This window comes from Mobula hypostoma, chromosome 14, assembly GCF_963921235.1.
Source record: "Mobula hypostoma chromosome 14, sMobHyp1.1, whole genome shotgun sequence".
NCBI classification, from domain to species: Eukaryota; Metazoa; Chordata; class Chondrichthyes; order Myliobatiformes; family Myliobatidae; genus Mobula; species Mobula hypostoma.
Window position 1 is genome coordinate 13,516,114 of NC_086110.1, and position 23,596 is coordinate 13,539,709.

General features: G+C 42.5%; 1 protein-coding gene across 1 annotated transcript; it reads right to left on the reverse strand.

Moving 5' to 3' along the window:
* Nucleotides 1-353: 353 nt before the first annotated feature.
* Nucleotides 354-20,749, reverse strand: LOC134356445 (tyrosine-protein phosphatase non-receptor type substrate 1-like). Its single transcript, XM_063067395.1, has 7 exons — nucleotides 20,666-20,749; nucleotides 20,156-20,461; nucleotides 8,295-8,588; nucleotides 7,591-7,689; nucleotides 5,699-5,742; nucleotides 3,600-3,710; nucleotides 354-985 (listed from the first exon to the last, which is right to left on the reverse strand). The coding sequence occupies exons 1-7, from the start codon at nucleotides 20,718-20,720 to the stop codon at nucleotides 854-856; spliced, it is 1,041 nt and encodes a 346-aa protein (XP_062923465.1). The 5' UTR covers nucleotides 20,721-20,749; the 3' UTR covers nucleotides 354-853.
* Between the last annotated feature and the right edge of the window lie 2,847 nt (nucleotides 20,750-23,596).

Genomic DNA, 23,596 nt, shown 5'->3' on the forward strand with positions numbered 1-23,596 from the left:
CTCTGTCTCCTGCCTACCCCCCCCCCCCCCACACACACACACACAATGTCTACTAGCTTTCTCTATTTGTGAATTAACCTTCTCTCTCCTAGTCGCTTCAATTTGACTTCCACCACCAAACATTCTCGTTTAAATTCTCCCCAGTAGATTTCGCAAATCTCCCCGCCAGGATATTGGTCCCCCTCGGATTCAAGTGCAACCTGTCCTTTTTATACAGGTCACACCTGTCCCAAAAGCTAATTTTACAGCTAATTTTCAGCAGGAAGCCGTGAATGTATATGAAAGAGAAGCGCACTGATTTTTTTATCATCAGACATTTACTGATCAATATTCAAACACAGCGGTGTTATCGCGAGAACATGTTGCGATTTTTTTTTCACATCTTCAAATCTATATTTCACTCGGTGGAACGTTGACATAAGTGAGCAAGAGTAACTGCTCTGCTGGCGTTTTTTACCCTGCAAATGAAGTTTCTCTCGCTGGTGGATGACGAATTTCTGATTTTTTTTTCATACTCTGAGGACTGTGGATGGAATATCTTGTTGGTGGGGTGATACTTTAGGCAATATAGGTTTGTATCATAGAATGATCTTGGACTGTTCAATGGTGATTCTCACGGGGTAGAAAACATAGAGGCTTATTCCCCATCTCATTCTCTAGTTTCAGACTTTTTTTTTCCTGTGATAATCGCTTCCAACAAATCAAAGACGAAATTGATCTCTAATCTTCCTAATTTATACATGTGATATCGATTAACAATCTTTGTCTGGATGCAAGAAATGAAAATAAGCAATTCCTGGGGACTGCACTGATTGATAGTCTATAGCTCTGCACTGCAGTTAGATTCTCAGCTTCACAGTTTCTTTGACGTATTCACATCAGCGTACAATGTATGTTGGTTTTGATGTGTGAATCCTGAGGTGTTCTTGGAATCGGGAAGCTGCAGAGCAGCGTAGGTCAATTTGTCAGCTCCATTTCTTTTAGTCTGTGAAAATATTTCAAAATCAGTGGTTAATCGAGAATCCCTTGAGTTGAACAAACTGAATCAAAAATTGTAGGGTAAATTAGTGAGCACTCATAATTTATCAATTTTAGATTTATGCCGTTTTGCACAGAGTTTATGACAACATTGTTTCAAACTTTGCCTTTTTTATTCATACGGTATTTCAACTCCAAGAACCTGTGTTATCTCACTGAACAACCAGCTCTCTTTCCTTTCTTAATATGAACTTCAACAAAATCTAGATGGGAGAGTAGGTAACTCCTTGAAGCAGGAGGTATGGTACAAAATATTTCGCTAAGTCAAAATACAAGCACATCATTGTGTTATATGTATCTGATTGCTGCAAACTGTTTAGTCTATACACCTCACGGTGTTTCCTCAGTCACACCTGCCAACAAAACTCGAAATACACACAGACACTGTCATCAGTGGATACCCAACGTTGGATACCCAACGATAGAATGAACGTTGGCACTTTGTTCATTCATGCCCTATGGTTACTGCTTTGTCACAGTTCGGTATTTCCAAGAAAAACACCAATGTTCGGTTGGATCAGTGTTCCTCTGTTATTATCAGTTATTTGTGTTCATTATGGAGCTGATAATGGGCGTTGGAAAGGATGTCTGTTCCCAGATTCATGCCTTTTAGTCTTTCCTCGTTTGCAAATTACATATGAAATTAAATTCATGAAAGCAAGGGAAGAAAGATAATCTCGAGGGATTCTGCAGGAATGCAAAGAAAGATACTGATGTAATTCATTAGGTAAGGCAGCATGTACGAAGGTAAATAACCAGTCAATGTTTCTGGCCGAAACTCTTTATCAGGACGGCAAAAGAAGGAGTCAAAAGCTAGAATAAGAAGCTGGAGAAGGAATATAAGATAACAGGTAATAGGAGAAACCATGTGAGTAAAAAGGTGTGGGGATGATGTGGGGTGGACTGACGTAAAGCTGGGAGGTGATGAGTGGAAAAACAAAAGGGTGCAAGAAGAAATCTGATAGGAGGAGACCGTGGACCCTGGAAGAAATGGAAGACGGAGGGCGACCAGTGGAGGTGATGGGGAGCCACAAATCGGAATAGAGAACAAAGAGTAGGGGAATGATGAAATAAGTATCAAAAGTTAGAGAGATCAATGTTCATGACTTCTGGTGGGAGTTCACAAGGGTGGAGAAAAAATGTGATGATATTTCGAGGGTGTTCATTCTTAAATGGTACAGTGACAAAGGTCTGCTCAGGTCTGTAAATTTAACCTCCTTTTGGATAATGTATATATATATATATACTGGAATCGGTTGTTAGGAATGAGATTAGGGAGTACCTGGAGGCATATCACAAGCTAGGCCAAAGCCAGCATGGTTTCCCGAAAGGAAAATCCTGCCTGTTTGACCTACTGAAAATTGTTGAGGAAATTACAAGCAGGAAAGACAAAGGAGATGCGGTAGATATGGTGTACCTGGATTTTCAGAAGGGCTTTGGCAAGATGCCCCGCATGAAGCTGCTTAGTATGATAAGAGCCCATTAAATTACAGCGAAGTTACAGGCATCGGTGAGGCACTGGCTGATCGGCAGAAGACAGAGAGTGGAACAAAGTGCTCCTATTCTGGCTGGCTGCCGGTTACCAGCGGAGTTCCATAGGGGCTGGTGTTGCGACCGCAGATTTTATTATGTATTTTTATGAGTTGGACTACGGTATTAATAGATTTGTGGCTAAATTTGTTGATAATACAAACATAGGTGGAGGAGCGGGAAGTGTTGAGGAAACAGAGAGCCTGCAGACAGACTCAGGCAGTTTGGGGGAATGGACAAAGAAGTAGCAAACATAATACAATGTTAGAATGTGTATGGTGATGCACTTTGGTGAAGAAATAAACGTGTAGCCTATTATTTAGATGGGGAGAGAATGCGAAATGCAGAAATCGAAAGGGACCTGGGCGTCCCTGTACAGGATACCCGAGAGGTTACCCTCCAGGTTGAGTCGGTGGTGAGGAACGCGAACGGAATGTCAGCATTCATTTCGAGAAATATAGAATATAAGAGCAAGGATGTGATGTTCCTACTCTATAAGGCACTCGTGAGACCGGACTTATAGTATTGTTTGCAATTTTAGGCTCCTTATTTTGGAAACGATATACTGACATTGAAGAGAGTTCAGAGAAGATTCAGGAGAATGATTCCAGGAATAAAAGGGTTGGCGTAACACCATTACGCAATTACGCAGCAGTAATCCAGGTTAAATTACCGTACCCGACTAAATGGTGTGTTTCTACGTTTTCCCATGACCGTATGATTTTCTTTGGGAGCTCGGGTTTTCTCCCACATTGCAAAGTCGTACGGATATGTTGGCTAATTGGTCAATGCGTATAATTGGGCGGCACCAACCAGTTGGGTTGGACGGCTCTGTTACAGTATAACAATTAGAGCACGGAAACAGGCCATCTCGGCCCTTCTAGTCCTTGCCGAACTCTTACTTTCACCTAGTCCCACCGACCTGCACTCAGCCCATAACCCTCCATTCCTTTCCTGTCCCTAATATAACCATATAACCATAGATAAGCGTTATATCTCTGAGGCAATTGATTGCAATCTCTCTGCTCTACCTGAGAATAGATAATGCGCTCTTCTTTTTGAAGACCTTTGCGAAATACTTTGCTCTGCCTCATATTTAGTGGAGCATATTCAGTCGTGTGCTCAACCGCAGCTTGTTCAGCCTGTGAGGAAAAAAACATATTTAATGCTGATAACTGATACAAAGGTCAGTGATCATGAACTAAGTTTGATTCGGAATACCTAATAATAGAAAAGGATTAAAAAATGGTTGGAATAACATTTTGTCCACGTATAGTGATATTTTCCGTATGTTATAGCGGAAGTGGGATACCAAAACCATAACATGAGGAATTCTGCAGATGCTTGGAAATTCAAGTCCTGACGAAGGGTCTTGGCCCGAAACGTTGACTGTACCTCTTCCTAGAGATGCTGCCTGGCCTGTTGCGTTCACCAGCAACTTTGTTGCGTGTTACCAAAACCATTTCACGCTGGAAGTCGCTACGTATACTTTAGATTTCCAAACAACCACTTATAACCATCCTATCAATCGGATGGGTTTCTCAGGCCCGGCCATTTTTTTTTACATCTCTTCTGTCATATCCCTTACGCCCCTCTAAGTTTTGTACATGGGCTTTATCTAATGTGTTTCACTTACGCGCCCCGCCAAACTATTATAATTATTGACATAACCAGATTTGGTACCCAAGGTGCAATTAGGATCTGTGACCCTTCAAACTTGCATTATCTCGGTTGACAACATTGGAACAAATGGCAAGACCTGATGTGCTGTTCCTGCCTGGCTTAACCGAGGTAGCAAATACGGGAGGGGCATCTTGCCAACTGTTGAGCTTATTAGTTTTGCTGGTGAATCAATAAAATTCGAATTGAAATAAGTAGAACAGTTGGACGTGCCAGTTACAGTAAATCGCTATAACAGCATTTGTTTTAGCTGAAATAATGGCATAGCATTCTTGAGCAATAAAGCATCAGTAAAAAAAAACTTGAACGTTTCAGCTTCAACTTAGATATTACTCTCAGAAGCGCTTCTTAATTCAGGAAGTGCTACGAACGCTGATAGATATATGACAATCTTTTTTTGCTGATAAGAAAGCCTGCTGCACCTGTTATCGTTAGGTAAAGTAAAAACATGCGCTAAAATTGGAAAGGTGATTAATGGAACACAAAAAGACGTTTCCAGTTCTAGTTAAATGGGTATACAACCGATAAAGATTTAATATATGCTAACGGAAGAATCCAGCTGGGACAAATTTAATAACATTGAATTGCTGGATCTGAAGTAAAACAAACAAATAAAACACACAGTAGATCAGGAAACATGGGAGCAAAGAGAAAAAAATAACGTTTATGTTGTTTTCTGGGGAGGGGTGTTCAATCTGAAAGGACAGCGTTTTCTCTTTCCCAGGTTGTCCTTAGAGTTTTTAATTTTCGATTAAACCCAAAATGAGAGATGACAATACATTTATAGGTTTCAGGCATTGTTTTCAAAATTGAGGAAGATAATTATTCAGCATAGCCTCGTGGAGTCGGAGGTACCTTGTGGAGTTTCGTTAACCTGTGGGTATCACTGCACGGTTAATTGGAAGCATATTCGATTCCATTGCAGGTTAATCAGTGCTGTGTAGATCTTTGTTGAGAATCGGGGTTAAAAAGTTCATATGATTTTCCAAAACAACATTTCGTTGCGCTTCGTTGCATTTTTAATTTTGCCTACTGTGCGTTCAAATCAAATGTAACACATATTGCGAAATGATTCATGCCTGTACTGTATTTCCCCATTGATTACTACACCGCGATTCTCGTAAACCGACATTTGATATATACAATATCTCAGTCTTAGATTTGTATTTAATTATACGTCAGACGACGCATGATTAACAGCCTACATTAGTATATACTACCGTTCATCTTAGTGCAACCGGTGGTGAACTGGTGTGGAATCCTGAAAGACGAAAGGAAGCAGATGCAACAGGAAAATTCAAATACGGCTTGGATATATACTTCAGAGTAAAAAGTTCTCAGAGAGATTCATTCTTTCTTCCCACGTTTCAAATGTTAGAACAAAATAAATTTGTAATATCTCTGCTATACGTATACGTCACTCTGAAAGTAGACGAGCCACTTCACCTACCGGCTCTTCATTCTGACACCTGTCCAAAGAACTTGTGCTAATCCCTTAGGAAAAATAAAAGAAATTATTTGCATTGTAAAAATTGGACATTATTCGTTTGCTACCAATCGGATTCATCGCATAAGAGGAACTGCTAAAAGTACGGATTTTTCAGAAAGCATGTTGTGGTATTGTTGTCTTAATACTGTGCATCAACATTATGGCACTATGTTCAAGAGTCTACGATATTTAACGAAGCTGAAAAGTGATAGTAGCATATGAGTGGCTATATTACATTTAAATACTGCCGCTAAAGTGGAAATTAAAATAAATGAGACATTGATGAGTTCGTTAGTTTTCTTCCCACAGTCACAGTAAGCAATAGACCTACGCCAAGTTGCTTACGCTTCAAAATATAGATTTGCCATTGCATTGAAAACTACATTTGCAGTATTCCAAAGGGATATAACGGCATTTATGAGCAAGGTACAGCATGTAAATACATAGAAACATAGAAACATAGAAAATAGGTGCAGGAGTAGGCCATTCGGCCCTTCGAGCCTGCACCGCTATTTATTATGATCATGGCTGATCATCCAACTCAGAACCCCGCCCCAGCCTTCCCTACATACTCCCTGATCCCCGTAGCCACAAGGGCCATATCTAACTCCCTCTTAAATATAGCCAATGAACTGGCCTCAACTGTTTCCTGTGGCAGAGAATTCCACAGATTCACCACTCTCTGTGTGAAGTTTTTCCTAATCTCAGTCCTAAAAGGTTTCCCCTTTATCCTCAAACTGTGACCCCTTGTTCTGGACTTCCCCAACATCGGAAACAATCTTCCTGCATCTAGCCTGTCCAATCCCTTTAGGATTGTATACGTTTCAGTCAGATCCCCCCTCAATCTTCTAAATTCCAACGAGTACAAGCCCAGTTCATACAGTCTTTCTTCATATGAAAGTCCTGCCATCCCAGGAATTAATCTGGTGAACCTTCTTTGTACTCCCTCTATGGCAAGGATGTCTTTCCTCAGATTAGGGGACCAAAACTGCACACAATACTCCAGGTGTGGTCTCACCAAGGCCTTGTACAACTGCAGTAGTACCTCCCTGCTCCTGTACTCGAATCCTCCCGGTATAAATGCCAGCATACCATTCGCCTTTTTCACCGCCTGTTGTACTTGCATGCCCACTTTCAATGACTGGTGTATAATGACACCCAGGTCTCGTTGCACCTCCCCTTTTCCTAATCGGCCACCATTCAGATAATAATCTGTTTTCCTATTTTTGCCACCAAAGTGGATAACTTCACATTTATCCACATTAAATTGCATCTGCCATGAATTTGCCCACTCACCCAACCTATCCAAGTCACTCCGCACCCTCTTAGCATCCCCCTCACAGCTAACACTGCCACCCAGCTTCGTGTCATCTGCAAACTTGGAGATGCTGCATTTAATTCCCTCATCCAAGTCATTAATATATATTGTAAACAACTGGGGTCCCAGCACTGAGCCTTGCGGTACCCCACTAGTCACCGCCTGCCATTCGGAAATGGTCCCGTTTATTCCCACTCTTTGCTTCCTGTCTACTAACCAATTCTCCATCCACATCAATACCTTACCCCCAATGCCGTGTGCTTTAAGTTTGCACACTAATCTCCTGTGTGGGACCTTGTCAAAAGCCTTTTGAAAATCCAAATATACCAAATACAGCGCGTGGACTGGTAAAATTATTGGATTTTAAGGTCCAGCTTGTGCTGTGCCTGTTGATCATCAATGTAATCAGGTTTTAACATTACAATCTATGACTAATCATGCTTTGATGACATCTATTCTTTTTGAAGTTCAATTTATTTAGCACATCTATTATGCACGAATCGAGGTGATATTTCTCAGCGATGAGGGCTCTTACCGTGCGATCTCTTTAACTTGATTTTCACCAAAAGTATTATCAGAGCTAAAATTGCCGATCCGCCCACTGCACATGCCAGAATAAATTTAGTATCAACGCCTTGTGGATCAACGGGGGAAAAGAAGAAACAGTGAAGTATTTATACATCTAAAAAAAATGCACACATGAGAATCAACAATGCAAAATATTTTATAGGCTCCTTTCAAATTTCATTGCACAATATCGGAAAATATACCATAATACAGGAAATGTAAATTCCCACAGTTGTTATATCACGATGAGATATAAAGTTTAAGTTTTGCTTTGTCATATTTTGGGCAAATGTTCAGAAGTGTGCAACCTTACAAATACTGCACGAATTCAATTTCTTAATTCGTCCTACACAATTTAAACTAACGGAATAACACATTAGTGTTTGAACAGGTTTCACGTTGAATATTCTCTATCAATTACGAAGCTTCATAATTAGTCATTCTTTCGTGTTTGTGTTGCTGTTCAGCTACTGCACTTACAAGGTCACATTGACCCCAGCACTATGAATTGTAAGCGCTTCCATCTTACATTGAGCGCAAAAGATTCTGAACATGCTGAAATCCAGAGAAACACTAAAAATCCTGGAAGAGCACAGCCGATAAGGCAGATCTAAAGTTTCAACGTTTAAGGCCGAGGTCAAAATTCATAACTTCATCAAGACACCATCTTACCTTGCTCTTGGATGTAGCTGAAACTGGCAGGCACCGTGAGGGAGACATGCGACACCAGACAGGTGTAAATATCTTTTCCCCAAGGAGACTGCGTGATTTCCAATAAACTAAATACTTCGTACAAGCCGTCCACGCTCCGGTTTGTCACATTTTCTATTCCAGTGCGAATTTGCTTGTTATTTCTTTGCCAAACGAGTTCTAATTTCTCCGGGTAGAAGGCAGCCGTTTTACAAAGGAGCTTTCGAGGAGACGAAAACCCTCCAACAGGAACAATTTCCAATGGAGTAGGAGGAACTTGAGTAAAAACAAACTTATTTTGAGTATTTTCGATCCATTTCAGTGCAGGTAGATTGCTTTATCTCCCAGACAACTGGCATGACACTCAACTATAAAATTAGTTACCCGCCACTATTAACCAGTATTTAATAATTTTTTTTCAATTTCACGTTCTGTTTATTGTTGCTCAACCGTACACACACATCACTAAGCGAAACATTGTTTTTTCTGGGGCCAAGTTGCGAAAGACAGTACAGTACAGTGGCATGCAAAAGATTGGGCACCCCTGGTCAAAAATTCTGCCAAGCGAAAAAAAAAGATGTCCTTTTTTATCTCCAGCTAAGAGTCCTTCAATTCTTGTTTGGGGGATTTTCGCCCATTCTTCCTTGCAGAAGGCTTCTAGTTCTGTGAGATTCTTGGACCTCTCGCATGCACTGCTCTTTTGAGGTCGATCCACAGATTTTCGATGCTGTTTAGGTCGGGCGACTGTGAGCGCCATGGCAAAACAGTCAGCTTGCACCTCTCGAGGTAGTCCATTGTGAACGTTGAGGTGTGTTTAGGATTATTGTCCTGCTGTAGAAGCCATCCTCTTTTCATCTTTATCTTTTTTTTTACAGACGGTATGATGTTTGCTTCGACAGTTTGCTAGTATTTAATTGAATTCATTCTTCCCTCTACTAGTGCCATGAGCTGCAGCACAAGCCCAAAGCGCACGATCGATCCATCCCCGTGCTTCACAGTTGGAGAGGTGTTCTTTTCATGAAATTCTGCACCTTTTTTTCTCCAAACATACCTTTACTCATTGCGGCCAAAAAGTTATATTTTAACTTCATCAGTCCACAGGACTTGTTTCAAAAGTGCATCAGGCTTGTTTAGATGTTCCTTTGCAAACCTCTGACAGAAGTTTGTGGTGGGGACGCAGGATAGGTTTCCTTCTGATGTCTCCTCAATGAAGGTCATATTTGTGCGGGTGTCGCTGCACGGTAGAACAGTGCACCACCGCTCCAGAGTCTGCTAAATCTTCCTGAAGGTCTTTTGCAGTTAAACGGGGATTTTGATTTGCTTTTCTAGCAATCCTACAAGCTGTTCTCTCGGAAAGCTTTCTTGGTCTTCTAGACCTCAACTTGACCACCACCGTTCCTGTTAACTGCCATTTCTTAATTACATTGCCAACTGTGGAAACAGCTACCTGAAAACGCTTTGCTATCTTCTTATAGCCCTCTGTTGCTTTGTGGGCATCAGGCAGCTGCTTCGAGGAGCCCATGGCTACTGATTATTGGGACAAGGTTTGAGGAGTCAGAGTATTTATAAAGCTTTGAAATTTGCATAACTTGGCCTTTCCTAACGATGATTGAGAACAAGCCATCGCCCTAAAAAGCTAATTAAGGTCTGAGAACTTGGTAAAGTCAACTGAGAGCTTAAATTTCTTGTGGTGCCCAAACCTTTGTATGGTCCTCCTTTCCTTTATTTTAACTCTAAAATTGTACAAATTAAAAATAACACACCAATCTTGCCTAAAATGTTGAAAAGAATGTTTCTTCTTTAACTTTATGACTTTTGGAGATCAGTTCATCTTCTGCGCACTTAACTATTCACAGTAACAGAAATTTTGACCGGGGTGCCCCAATATTTGCATGCCACTGTATATATAGTCACACAGAACACATGGAGTTACCATCCAGCAGAGACAGTCACAAAATAAGCAAAGTGAAATACAGTCAGTTTGGGAGACGGATGAAAGTAAGAGTTCAGAGAATACACCTCGACGGCGAAGCTTAGATGTCCGAAGTCAGGAGGACGTTCTCTGTTGAATGGTATTTGAGCTTTAATGCACAGTTGGGTTTGCGCCGGGCGTTAGCTTTGAAAACCTAGATACGTATGGATTTTTTTTTTTTCATTTCGTATCAAGACTGAGCTACAAAACCCAAAATATCACATATTTCTATAGTACGAATACACATGGAGATAAATATTCTGGCAGCTCAACTGCTCAGGGAGTGTTGCAGATCTTGCAGTTGAGCTCCATAGTCATAAACATCCAGTAATAGAGCTTTCCTCAGAATGTGAACCATTCCTGCAACAGTTCCCCGTGTTGAACGTGGCAAATCATTGCCTCGTGAAACAACCAGGAAGGCAAATGCAAATTGATATTAAGCGCATTGATTCTATAGATTTATTCTTTCTAAAGCGTGAAGACCTGCAGAAAAATGGTTGACAGTGAATTGGCACTGTTACAGGATTACTTGTGGAAATATTACCTTGCATAGGGTCAAAAAGGAACTGAATAACTTCAATTTAACCATACTCAGAGTTTACTAAAACTTGAGCCCAATTTTAAGGTTCTGTAAAACATGGACTTCTTCCGCTACAGCTTTAGTCGGTGTCTAACAGGGGAGATTTAGTAGTTCCTCCTATACTTCTTCCTATAGATGCTGCCTGGCCTCTTGTGTTCCACCGGGATTTTGTTTGTTCTGCTTGAATTTCCAGCATCTGCAGATTTTCTCGTGCTTGACATTTTACTAGTTCGATTCCTTTCCCTGTTTATCACAGCAGTTAGGATTTCGCTCTGCCTGCAGTAGCCATCCGGAGCTCACCGTTGCTCGACTCCCCGTAGCTCTTCATGCCCTAACCAATCAAGAACCTATCAACTTCTGCTTTAAATATCCATAAAGACTTCGTTTCCATAGCTGCCTGCGGCAAAAAATTCCACAGGTTTACCACTCTCTTTTTAAGGCCTTCCTCCTCATCTCCTCTATTCTGAAGCTGCAACCTCTGGTCTTAGACTTTCCTACCATAGGAACATCCTCTCCACATTCACATTATCAAGTACTTTCACCTTTAAATAGGGTTCAATACAGTCGGCCCTTATTTTCTGAATTCCAGTGAAAACAGGCCAGAGCCATAAAAGACTCTTCATTGGATTAGCTAATGAATTCTGGAATCATTGTGAAGAACCTCCTTTGAGCCCTCTCCAGTTTCGGCACATGCTTTCCAAGATAAGGGGCTTAAAACTGCTCACAATACGCCGTGACGCCTCACCAGTGCTTTATAAAGTCTTGATATTACATCATTGCTCTTATATTCCAGTCCTCTTGAAATTAATGCTATCATTGCATTTGCCTTCCTGCCCACAGACTCAATCTGCAAATTAACCTGTATGGAATACTGCACACGGACTCCCAAGTCCCTTTGCACCTCAATGTTTTAGATTTTCGTTCCAGTTAGAAAATAGTCAAACCTTTCATACCGTCCACCAAAGTTCATGACCACATACTTCTCGACACTGTATTCCATCCGCCATTTCATTGCCTATTCTCCTAGTCTGCTTAAGTCCTTCTGTTGCCTCTCTATTTCCTAAAACCCACCTGCCTGTCCACCTATCTTCATATTGACTGCAGACTTTGCAACAAAGCCATCAATTCCATCATCCATATCATTGACACACAACCTTAAATGAATCAGTCACAACACAGACCCCTGTGGAACACCGTTCGTCACGGGCAGCCAACCAGAAAATGCTTCCCTTATTCCCATTCTTTGTCCCTTACCAACCAGCCACTACTTTCTCCACCCTTGAATCTTTCCTGTGATACTTTGACCTTGTAGCTTGTTAAACAGCCTTTTGTGTGGTACGTTGTGAGAGGTCTTCTGAAAATCCAAGTAAGCAACAATCGATTCTCCCTACCTTATCTAACCTGCTTTTCATTCCTTCAAATAATTCAATCAGATTTTTCTGGCGAGAGTTTCCCTTGAGGAAATCATGCTGATATGGCGTGCTGTATTATACGTCTCAAAGTAACCTAAGACCTTATCCTTAATAATGTACTCCAACATCTTGTCAACTGTACTCCAACATTTTGTCGCCTCAAGTCTCCTACCTCCAGCCTCACCTCGCCTCAACTCTCCTGCCTCCAGCCTCCATCCTCCAGCATCGCCTCGCCTCAAGTCTCAAGTCTCCAGCCTCCTGCCAAGCCTCGCCACAAGTCTCCTGCCTCCAGCCCCCAGCCTCGCCCTGCCTCAAGTCTCCTGTCTCCAGCCTCCTGCCAAGTCTCGCCTCAAGTCTCCAGCCTCCTGCCTCCTGCCAAGCCTCGCCTCAAGTCTCTTGCCTCCAGCCTCCAGCCTCGCCCTGCCTCGTTTCCTGCCTCAAGCCTCCTGCCAAGCCTCGCCTCAAGTCTCTTGCCTCCAGCCTCCAGCCTTGCCTCGCCTCAAGTCTCAAGTCTCCAGCCTCCTGCCAAGCCTCGCCTCGTCTCTTGCCTAGCATCGAGCCTGAAGACTCCGATCTCTAGCCTCTAGCTTCTTTCCAAGCCGAGACAAATCTCTAGCCTCTAGCTTCAAGCCTGAAGACTCCAGCCTCCTGCCTCCTGCCAAGCCTTGTCTCTAATCTCTAGCCTCAAGTCTGCAGTCTCCAGCTTAATCCTGCCTGCCTGCCAAGCCTCGTCCTTGCCTAGTTCTCGGGTCCGAGCCAGTCTCAAGACCCAGGTACTGGGTCCTTGTCCAGTTCCTGCCTTGGAGTCCAATTCGGGCTCCTAGTTCTCTTATTCAGTCCTGTTCCAGGTTCCTGGTTTTCCTGTCTATATTCTTGCCATCGCCCTGTATCCTAGTCCTGTTCCTGGTACTTCAGTGTCTGTGTCTTCAACTTGGGTCCATTCCCAGCCACCACCTTATGGCAGAACGATCCAGCCAATCATGGACCCAGCGACACAGACACTGTCGTTTTACTCTGGGCTCCCGGGGTTCCTTTCTGTTAATTACCCTCCCACCTGCCCGGGTCGTCCATAGTCTGGATACTCTGTTTGGTCACCAGGATACTCCCGTAGAGAGGGGAGTACTGTCATGGTCTGGTCCGTGAAGTCCGTATTCCGGTTCACGGTCCAGTCCATCGACCCTTGCTCCAGGTTTTCCTGTTTACACTGTGCCTGTTCTGGTTGAGCTCTAATTGAGGCAGCTGATTCTGGTTGGGGCTGGCTGCATGAAAACCTCCAGAGACCAGGGTGTGGCTGCTGGATTGCTGTTGTCCTTACTCATTGTATCCCTTGCTCTGCCTTCTGTTTCCTCGCCTGAAACCCTGCCTTGTCTTGCCGGTAACTCTCGCCTCGTCTCGCCGGCAGTCTTGTCCTGGAGCCACCCTGTACCTAACTCCCTTCCTGTCCCTTCCCTCTGCCCAGGTAAGCCAGGCCGCCTTGCCGTTACCTGGGGTTACTTCTGTCCCTTCATGTCCCTTGCGTCCGCCCAGGTAAGCGAGGCCGTCCTGCCGTTACCTGGGGTTGGTTCTGTCCCTTCCTGTCCCTTGCCTCTGTCGGGTGGTGATCCGCGCCCTGCCCAGGAGGAGCCAAGCCTCGCCTCAAGTCTCCAGCCTCCTACCTCCTGCCAAGCCTCGCCTCAAGTCTCCAGCCTCCTGCCTCCAGCCTCGCCTCGCCTCAAGTCTCCTGCCTCCAGCCTCCAGCCTCGACTCGCATCAAGTCTCCTGCCTCCAGCCTCGTCTCGCCTCAAGTCTCAAGTCTCCAGCCTCCTGCCATGCCTCGCCTCGTCACTTGCCTAGCCTCGAGCCTGAAGACTCCAGCCTCTAGCCTCTAGCCTCTTGCCAAGCCAAGCCAAGTCTCTAACCTCTAGCTTCAAGCCTGAAGACTCCAGCCTCGAGTCTCTAGCCTCTTGCCAAACCAAGCCAAGTCTCTAGCCTACGGTCTCCTGCCAAGCCAAACCAAGTCTGTAGTCTCTAGCCTACGGTCTCCTGCCAAACCAAACCAAGTCTGTAGCCTCTAGCCTCTTGCCAAGCCAAGCCAAGTCTCTAGCCTACAGTCTCCTGCCAAGCCAAGCCAAGTCTGTAGCCGCTAGATTCAAGACTGAAGACTCCAGCCTCGTCCTGCCTGCCTGCCAAGCCTCGTCCTTGCCTAGTTCTAGGGTCAGAGCCAGAGGCAAGGCCCAGGTACTGGGTCCTTGTCCAGTCTCTGGCTAGGAGTCCAAGCCAAGGCTCCTAACTCTCTTCTTCAGTTCTGTTCCAGGTTTCTGGTTTTCCTGTCCATGTCCTTGCCAACGCCCTGTATCCTCGTCCTGTCCCTAGTACTTCAATGTCTGTGTTTTGCACTGGGGTCCATTCCCAGCCACCACCATATGGCACATACATGGTAAATGATAGGGCATTGAAGAATGCTGTAGAACAGAGTGATCTAGGAATAATATGCTAGTTCACTAAATGTGGAATCTCATGGGGAATCTCGAGAAAAGGATTGGTCAAGACAAATGTAGGTCCCCTACAGACAGAAATATGTGAATTTATTATGGGGAGCAAGGACATGGCAGACCAATGGAACAACTACTTTGGCTCTGTCTTCACTAAGGAGGACATAAATAATGTTCCAGAAATCGGAGGGGACAGAGGATCCAGTGAGATGGAGGAACTGAGAGAAATACACGTTAGTCGGGAAGTGGTGTTAGGTAAATTGAAGGGATTAAAGGCAGTTAAATCCCCAGGGCCAGATAGTCTGCATCCCAGAGTGCTTAAGGAAGTAGCCCAAAAAATTGTGGATGCATTAGTGATAATTTTTCAAAACTCTTTAGATTCTGGACTAGTTCCTGAGGATTGGAGGGTAGCTAATGTAAACCCCGTTTGAAAAAAGGAGGGAGAGAGAAACCGGGGAAATATAGACCGGTTAGCCTCACTTCGATCGTGGGGAAAATGCTAGAGTCAGTTATCAAAAGATGTGATAACAACATATTTGGAAAGCGGTGAAATCATTGGACAAAGTCCGTATGGATTTGTGAAAGGAAAATCATGTCTGCCGAATTTCATAGAAGGTTTTGAGGATGTAACTAGTGAGTGGATAGGAGAGAACCAATGGATGTGGTATATTTGGATTTTCAAAAGGCTTTTTACAAGGTCCCACACAGGAGATTAATGTGCAAACTTTAAGCTCACGGTATTGGGGGTAAGGTATTGATGTGGATAGAGAATTGGTTGGCAGACAGGAAGCAAAGAGTGGGATGAAAAGGGACCGTTTCAGAATGGCAAGCAGTGACTAGTGGGGTACCGCAAGGCACAGTGCTGGGATCCCAGCTGTTTACAATATATATTAATGACTTAGATGAGGGAATTAAATGCAGCATCTCCACGTTTGCGTATGACAAGCTGAGCGGCAGTGTTAGCTGTGAGGAGGATGCTAACAGGATGCAGGGTGACTTGGATAGGTTAGGTGAGTGGGCAAATTCATGGCAGATGCAATTTAATGCGGATAAATGTGAGGGTATCCACTTCGGTGGCAAAAATAGGAAAACAGATTATTATCTGAATGGTGGCCGATTAGGTAAAGGCGAGTTGCAACGAGACCTGGGTGTCATTACACAACAGTCGTTGAAAGTGGGCATGCAGGTACAGCAGGCGGTGAAAAAGGCAAATGGTATGCTGGCATTCATAGCAAGAGGATTCGAGAACAGCAGCAGGGAGGTACTACTGCAGTTGTACAAGGCCTTGGTGAGACCACACCTGCAGTATTGTATGCAGTTTTGGTCCCCTAATCTGAGGAAAGATATCCTGGCTATAGAGGGAGTACAAAGATGGTTCACCAGATTGATTCCTGGGATGGCAGGACTTTCATATGATGCAAGACTGGATCGACTAGGCTTATACTCGTTGGAATTTAGAAGATTGAGGGGGGATCTTATTGAAACGTATAAAATCCTAAAGGGATTGGACAGGCCAGATGCAGGAAGATTGTTCCCGATGTTGGGGAAGTCCAGAACGAGGGGTCACATTTTGAGGATAAAGGGGAAGCCTTTTAGGACGGAGATTAGGGAAAACTTCTTCACACAGAGAGTGGTGAATCTGTGGAATTCTCTGCCACAGGAAACAGTTGAGGCCAGTTCATTGGCTATATTTAAGAGGGAGTTAGATATGGCCCTTGTGGCTAAAGGGATCGGGGGTATGGAGGGAAGGCTGGTACAGGGTTCTGAGTTGGATGATCAGCCATGATCATACTGAATGGCGGTGCAGTCTCGAAAGGCCGAATGGCCTACTCCTGCACCTATTTTCTATGTTTCTATGATATAGCGGTAAAGAAAGCTTTTGGCATGCTGGCCTGTATTAATCGGAGCATTGAGGATGGGAGTTGGGATGTAATGTTGAAATTGTATAAGGCATTGGTAAGGCCAAATTTGGAGTATTGTGTACAGTTCTGTTCACCGAATTATAGGAAAGATGTCAATAAAATTGGGACAGGACAGAGGAGGTTTACTAAAACGTTGCTTGCGTTTCATCTCATAAGTTACAGAGAAAGGTTGAACAAGTTAGGTCTTTATTCTTTGGAGCGTAGACGGTTAAGGGGGAACTTGATAGAGGTGTTTAAAATTATGAGGGGGATTGATAGAATTGACGTGGATAGGCTTTTTCCATTGAGAATGGGGCAGATTCAAACAAGAGGACATGAGTTGAGAGTTAAAGGGCAAAAGTTTAGGGGTAACATGAGTGGGAACTTCTTTATTCAGAGAGTGTTAGCTGTGCGGAACGAGGTTCCAGTAGAAGTGGTTGAGGCAGGTTTCATTGTTGTCGCTTAAAGTTTAATTGGATAGATAAATGGACAGGACAGGAATGAAGGATTACGGGCTGAGTGAAGGTCGGTGGGACTAGATGAGAGTAGGAGTTCGGCACGGACTAGAAGGGCCAAGATGGCCTGTTTCTGTGCTGTAATTGTTATATGGTTATAAGATACGAGGCTGTTTTGGAAAGTAAGGTGAAAATAAATCCAAAGGGTTTCTACAGTTATATTAATAGCAAAAGGATAGTGAGGGATAACATTGGTCCCTTAGGGAATCGGAGTGGACAGCTATGTGCAGAACAAAAAGAGATGGGGGAGATTTTGAACAAATTCTTTTCTTCGGTATTCACTCAGGAGAAGTATATCGAATTGTGTAAGGTAAGGGAAACAGGTAGGGAAGTTATGGAAACTATTTTGATTAAAGAACAGTAAGTGTTGGAGCGTTGAATGAATATAAATGTGGACAATTCTCCGAATCCTGACAGGATAATCCCTAGGACCTTGAGGGAAGTTAGTGCAGAAATAACAGGGGCACTGACGGAAATATTTCAACTGTCATTAGTCACGGGGTTAACGCCGTAGGGATGGCGTAGTGCTCATGTTGTTCCATTGTTTGGAGAGGGTTCTCAGAGTAATCACCAGCCTGTAAGTGTGACGTCAATGGTGGGCAAATTGATGGAAAGTATTCTTAGAGATGATATATACAATTATCTGGATAGACAGGGTCTGATTCGGAATAGTCTACATAGATTTGTGTGGAAGGTCCTGTTTGAATAATCAGATTGAATTTTTTGAAGACGTTACTAGGAAAGTTTACGAGGGCAAAGCAGTGGATGTTGTCTATATCGACTTCAGTAAGGCCTTAGACAAGGTTCCACACGGATGGTTAGTTAGGAAGGTTCAATCGTTAGATATTAATATTGAAGTAGTAAAATGGATCCCAACAGTGGCTGGATGGGAGACGCCAGAGAATAGTGGTGGATAATTGTTTGTCATGTTGGAGTCCGGTGACTAATGGTGTGCCTCAGGGATCTGTACTTGTTCCAATGTTGTTTGCCATATACATTAATGATCTGGATGATGGGGTGGTAAATTGGATTAGTAAGTATGCAGATGATACTAAGATAGGTGGCCTTGTGGATAATGAAGTAGTCTTTCAAAGCTTGCAGAGAGATTTAGGCCAGTTAGAAGAGCGGGCTGAAAGATGTCAAATGCAGATTAATGCTGGTAAGTGTGAGGTGCTACAGTTTTGTAGGACTAATCAAAATATGACATACATGGTAAATGGTAGGGCATTGAAGAAAGCAGTAGAACAGAGGGATCGAGGAATAATGGTGCATAGTTCCCTGAAGGTAGAATCTCATGTGGCTAGGTTGGTGAAGAGAGCTTTTGGTATGCTGGCCTTTATAAATCAGAGCATTGAGTGAAGAAGTTGGGATGTAATGTTAATATTGTACAAGGAATTGGTAAGGCCAAATTTGGAGTATTGTGTACAGTTCTGGTCATCGAATTATAGGAAAGATGTCAGCCAAATGGAGAGGCTACCAGAGAAGATTTACTAGAATGTTACCTGGGTTTCAGCACCTAAGTTACAGAGAAAGGCTGAACACGTTGGGTCGTTATTCTCTGGAGCATACACGGTTGAGGAGGGACTTGATAGAGATATTTAAAATTATGAGGGGGATAGATAGAGTTGAAGTGGATAGGCTTTTTCCATTGAGAGTAGGGGAGAGTCAAACAAGAAGACATTAGTTGAGAATTGGGCGCAAAAGTTTAGGGCTAGCACGATGGGGAACCTCTTTACTCTGAGAGTAGTAGCTGTGTGGAACGAGCTTCCAGCAGAAGTAGTAGAGGCAGGCTCGATATTGTCATTTGAAGTAAAATAGACAGCTATATGAACAGGAAAGGAATGGAGGGTTATGGGCCGCGTGCAGGTCGGTCGGACTAGGTGAGAGTAAGCATTCAGCACGGACTAGAAGGGCCGAATTGGCCTCCTTCCGTGCTGTAACTGTTATATGGTAATATGCTTATATAGATTAGATTATTTTTCCCATGATTCGTAAGAGAATGAGTGAACATTTGACAGAGGTATACAAAATTATGAAGGTGGCAAATATGCTGCATTAAAGCCTGCTTCATCCACTGAGGTTTGGTGAGAATGCAATTGGAAATCAGAGCTTAAGTGTGACTGAGAAGCATTAAAGACAAACCTGAGCAGAAATGTCTGTATTCAGGCTGTAATGCTACTGTGGAATTAGCTGCCAGCGGAGGTGTTGAGAGTGGGTTTGCGCCCGTCTGTCTACCCTTTACTATCTAACTCCATCAAAATTCACCTTGATCTCGAGAGATGTATATTTCTCCCCATTTTGTATGGTGAAAGAAATGTGGATTTTGCTAATCCTGCATGAAAAAAGTTGGAATGACAATTTTCAGTGCCTGCGACAATTTGTTGCTTGATGTTGGAATGAAGTCTTTTGGAGCTGGGTATTATTCCTGTCTACTGGTTGATACGGAAATGGAGCATTGTGCTGCATACAGACTCTTTGATAGAGATTATATGTTTTCATATTTCTGGCGTCTGTGATGACGAATCGAGTCATCCAACTCCAGCCATTCACATTATTATCAGTATTATTTCAACTTCTTGCATGCAAAACAATCCTAACATTACTTGACAAGTAATTCGTTGTATTCAAAGTACCTTCGCGATAATAAGGGTAAAGTCCAAAGGTATCATAAACCTTGGACATTAGGTTTAACTGGGAGATAGCTCATGAACAGGGTTGGACAAACAGCAGCGGGAAAGAGTCGGGGGAAGTGCGATACGATAAACAGAAGTAACTCTATTGTGCACCTAATAGATGCTACATGAAAAGTAATTAATTATTCTGTTCATTAAAATTCTGAATTTAGAATATCAGGACTGGGGTGTATTTAAACACGGAAAACAAATGTATTGTCGCCTTTTGCTTTATCAAGTAGAAACATTTCGTTAGATCCTCATCACTAAGTTTGATGTAAAATGCACAGGGCTGAAAATCTCATAACAGTCACACTCACCGAACACAGTGAGCTTGGTGCCACTTCCATTCCCGAAAGAGTGCCCCTGATAGTTTGCTTCACAGTAATACAGTCCGGAGTCGGCCACTTTGGCATTCCACAGTGCAAGTTCTTCCCTTCCCCTTCCTTGCATAAAATGTCTTCTGCTGTCGCTTTTTAAAAATACCTTCTCGCCTTCCCTCCACCAACGAACGTCAACAGTATCTTGAGATAGTGGAAATTTGCATAACATAGTAACATTCGTACCACCCGGGACGTTCAGATCCCTAGGTAATTGAGATACTTCGCTCGCAGTTACTTTGACGGCTGCCGGAAAATAAGCAAGAGTATTAATAACAATCAGATACAGTGAATTTAAAATAAAACGTAAGACGTAAGTCACTGGACATCTAAGAGCCAAAGGCGACCGAATAGCTGGAACACTGCAACCAAATATGTTGCTGGCACCCAGTGTTTAATGTTCTAAAATACAACGTTCAGTTCGGAAACGGCATATATAAATTAGCATACTCAGCCAAGTAGTAGCTAGAAGTGCCATATACGAAACGGTAAATTTCCCCGACATCCTACAAAAACCGAATCAACCAATTCCTGCAATGCCAGTGGTAATTTAAAGAGTTTTCTGGAGGAAAAGGTCTTCGTGAGGAAATTGTTTGATCATGTTAACATGACGTAGGATGACGCCTCCGCAAGTCAGAATAATGTGGTTTAGGTTTAAACTCTGCCTGGGTTGGGAGGAAAGTAAGAACTCTTGCAATTCTATGTCTTTTTATATGGCCTACCCAGTGCTTTCCTGATTATGCTGGAAATTTTGCCCTCTTGCTGAATTCAGGAATTATCCAAATCTTTATTGAGATATATATTCAAATCTGTACTCTGCGCATTTTGATGGTAAGGATGGAAAATCCGCTTAGGAGTTGGAAAAATGTCCAATAACATATACGGACAAAAAAAAAATAACAACGTTTATTCATTCCAATTTATATTTACAGCTTTGCTCCATTTCAATCATATACCTTTGGTCAAATAGTACCCTGCTCGTTTCTCTACAAAAGCAATTGCGCCATACGTCCAAAAGGCTTTAAGCCGCGACGCGTAGGGACGGTGTTACATAAATGAAAATTTGTTTCTCTTGATAATTTATTTTAGGGTTTGGTTATAACGGTTCGACTAATGAACTACTGCTTAACGTTTGAATTGCAAAACAAAAAGGAAATTATGAACGAAACTGGTTAGAACAACAAGTATGTTCCCTCGGACGTCGTCACGGATCCGGCACAATGTATGATGTTGGATTCTGAGTATTGATGCCTATTACTTCAGCAATTTTCATGTAATTTTAATGCTTAAGTTTCATGAAACAAAAACATATAATGTGAAAACTTCACAAATTTATTTCAGTGACAGATTTCAGGCTGTGTTTTTTTTTCAAAGTATGCCCCAGGTTCCTCACTCGCTGCTGTAACCACAGCGAAAAGCAGCAGCAAATACTGTCTGCGATAGGAATAGAGTTAGGGTATTAGATGTTGATCACATAACGAGAGAGCTTAGAGTTCAAACAGCAAGTTATTCAGTTTAATAATTACAGAGATTCAAGAGGGACTGCGCTAAAATCTACAAAGGGCGCATCGAGGAAGCCTCAGATGATCGATTGCAGTTCCGAGGCTCCATTTTAAATCCAATAAGCACGAGCAGTTGCGTTGCGGGAAATGCTGCTATTTTAAATATCTCCTACATTTCCACAAAGTAAAGGGGAGGCAATAGGATAGTTCATCGAGCAAAAAAAAAAATAACACGTTAGCAAAAAAGGGGTTAGCACGCACCCATGTGTCTAACCTGATAGGGTATGAATTGTTATTCATTTATAAAATGACAGCATTGAATATTTCAAAAGCAGCTTGGTTGGCGATGAAACTATACTGAGCTCCCATGGGCTTGCTACGAACGGAGTGAAGATTCTGATTACCATGTCAAACGCCTCGACATTTTGAGCAGTTATATTTCCGAATTGCCACGAAGCAATGGGGATATTATGCTGTTTTCACAGAAGCTTGACACCATTATTAAATTTTATCTCCTGTCCTCTCAGATCTGAAATTATGTAGCTGTTTGGGACGTAAAGGTGTTCACTGGTAAAACATATTTTGTTTGTTGGATCCCACGGGATGTAATTGATGTCTGTTTGTTGAGGAGTTAGAGGAAATGGACATTGTGAACCTTATCCTGCTGTGCATCTGGATGAATTTTAAGTAACTAGTCTAATAAGAGATAACTTAGTTTTAAGTTACACGTAATGTGTAATGCCGGATACAACAAAAAAGTGTCTGCGGCAGAAAACACGATTTCTTGGAGGTAAGTTTTCCGTCGAGATTTCTGCCTTGATCTTCAGATACTCCTTTTTCTAGAGGGATAAATCCTAATGATGAATGTACTGTAATTACTTCCCCATGAACCATTCTCTATTTTCTATTGGTCGATTCTTCATGGTGTGTGAGAATGGAGCAGTCACTTGGACCGATTACTGAGCACTTAAAAACAAGTTGGCTGATAAAAATTGCCCTTGTTTGGGTACGGTTGGGATTGTCGTGGTAGCTCTTAGGTAACAATTGAATAAGACTGCCGATGCATTTTTAATCTCAAATGCTTCAGAGATAAGCCCTACATCTCTATGCTGTATTTTGACCAGCATAAATTTGTTAACTGGGCCGAAAAAGCACAGGAAAGTATAAGACACTTTAGAAACAAAGAAAACCGGGAGCCCATTCCACACACTCACCACTCTCTGTGTAAAAAATGTACCTCTGACCGACTTCGAAGTAGTTTAAAAATGTGCCTTCTCCTGCTTGGCATTTCCGCCTTGGCATAAAGCCTTTTGTTCTTATTTTTTTTAGCATTTAATATTTTTTTATTTCAAATGCTTGAATACATGACAATCTCAGAAAAATCAAGATGTTTTTAAATGTTAAGCACAGCTCTGGTTAGGCCAAAGCATTGACTGCAAATCTAGCTTTCTAATTTGTGGAAAATGTTATGCCCCGGACGAGATAATCATTTATAATATCGCACCTTTAAATGCCTCTGCTTTCATTGCAAACTTGTTCCGAAACGTTTTCAACAAAGTTCTTTTTGGATAAATATTTCAATTGCATGTTCATTATTCTTTAATGGCTAATAGGGAGCTCAATTGTAGTTAGTTGAACGCAAAATTAAAGCTACTGTTTGCTACAACTGACAGACCAAGGAAACACTCAGCAAGCCACGCAGCGTCTGCCGAGAGAAATAGTGTGAACAATTCAAGTTGGTAATTTTTTACTAGTTCATGAAGAGAAATGATTTGTATTTCCCCCTTTCTAAGAAGGTTCTCGATGTCTTCTGCTTACTTTTGGATTGCAAACATCTTTAATGCTGTTTTCCATTAATTACTCTGCGTTACAATTAACG

What these genes read in the sequence shown, in the direction of transcription:
- LOC134356445 (XM_063067395.1), bottom strand. Translation starts at nt 20,720, where the DNA reads ATGTCGGGGAAATTTACCGTTTCGTATATGGCACTTCTAGCTACTACT. An exon ending in TCTAGCTACTACTTGGCTGA is followed by an intron (nt 20,462 to 20,665) that starts GTATGCTAATTT and finishes ATTTTCCGGCAG; the next exon opens with CCGTCAAAGTAACTGCGAGC. An exon ending in CAGCTACATCCAAGAGCAAG is followed by an intron (nt 7,690 to 8,294) that starts GTAAGATGGTGT and finishes TTGATCCACAAG; the next exon opens with GCGTTGATACTAAATTTATT.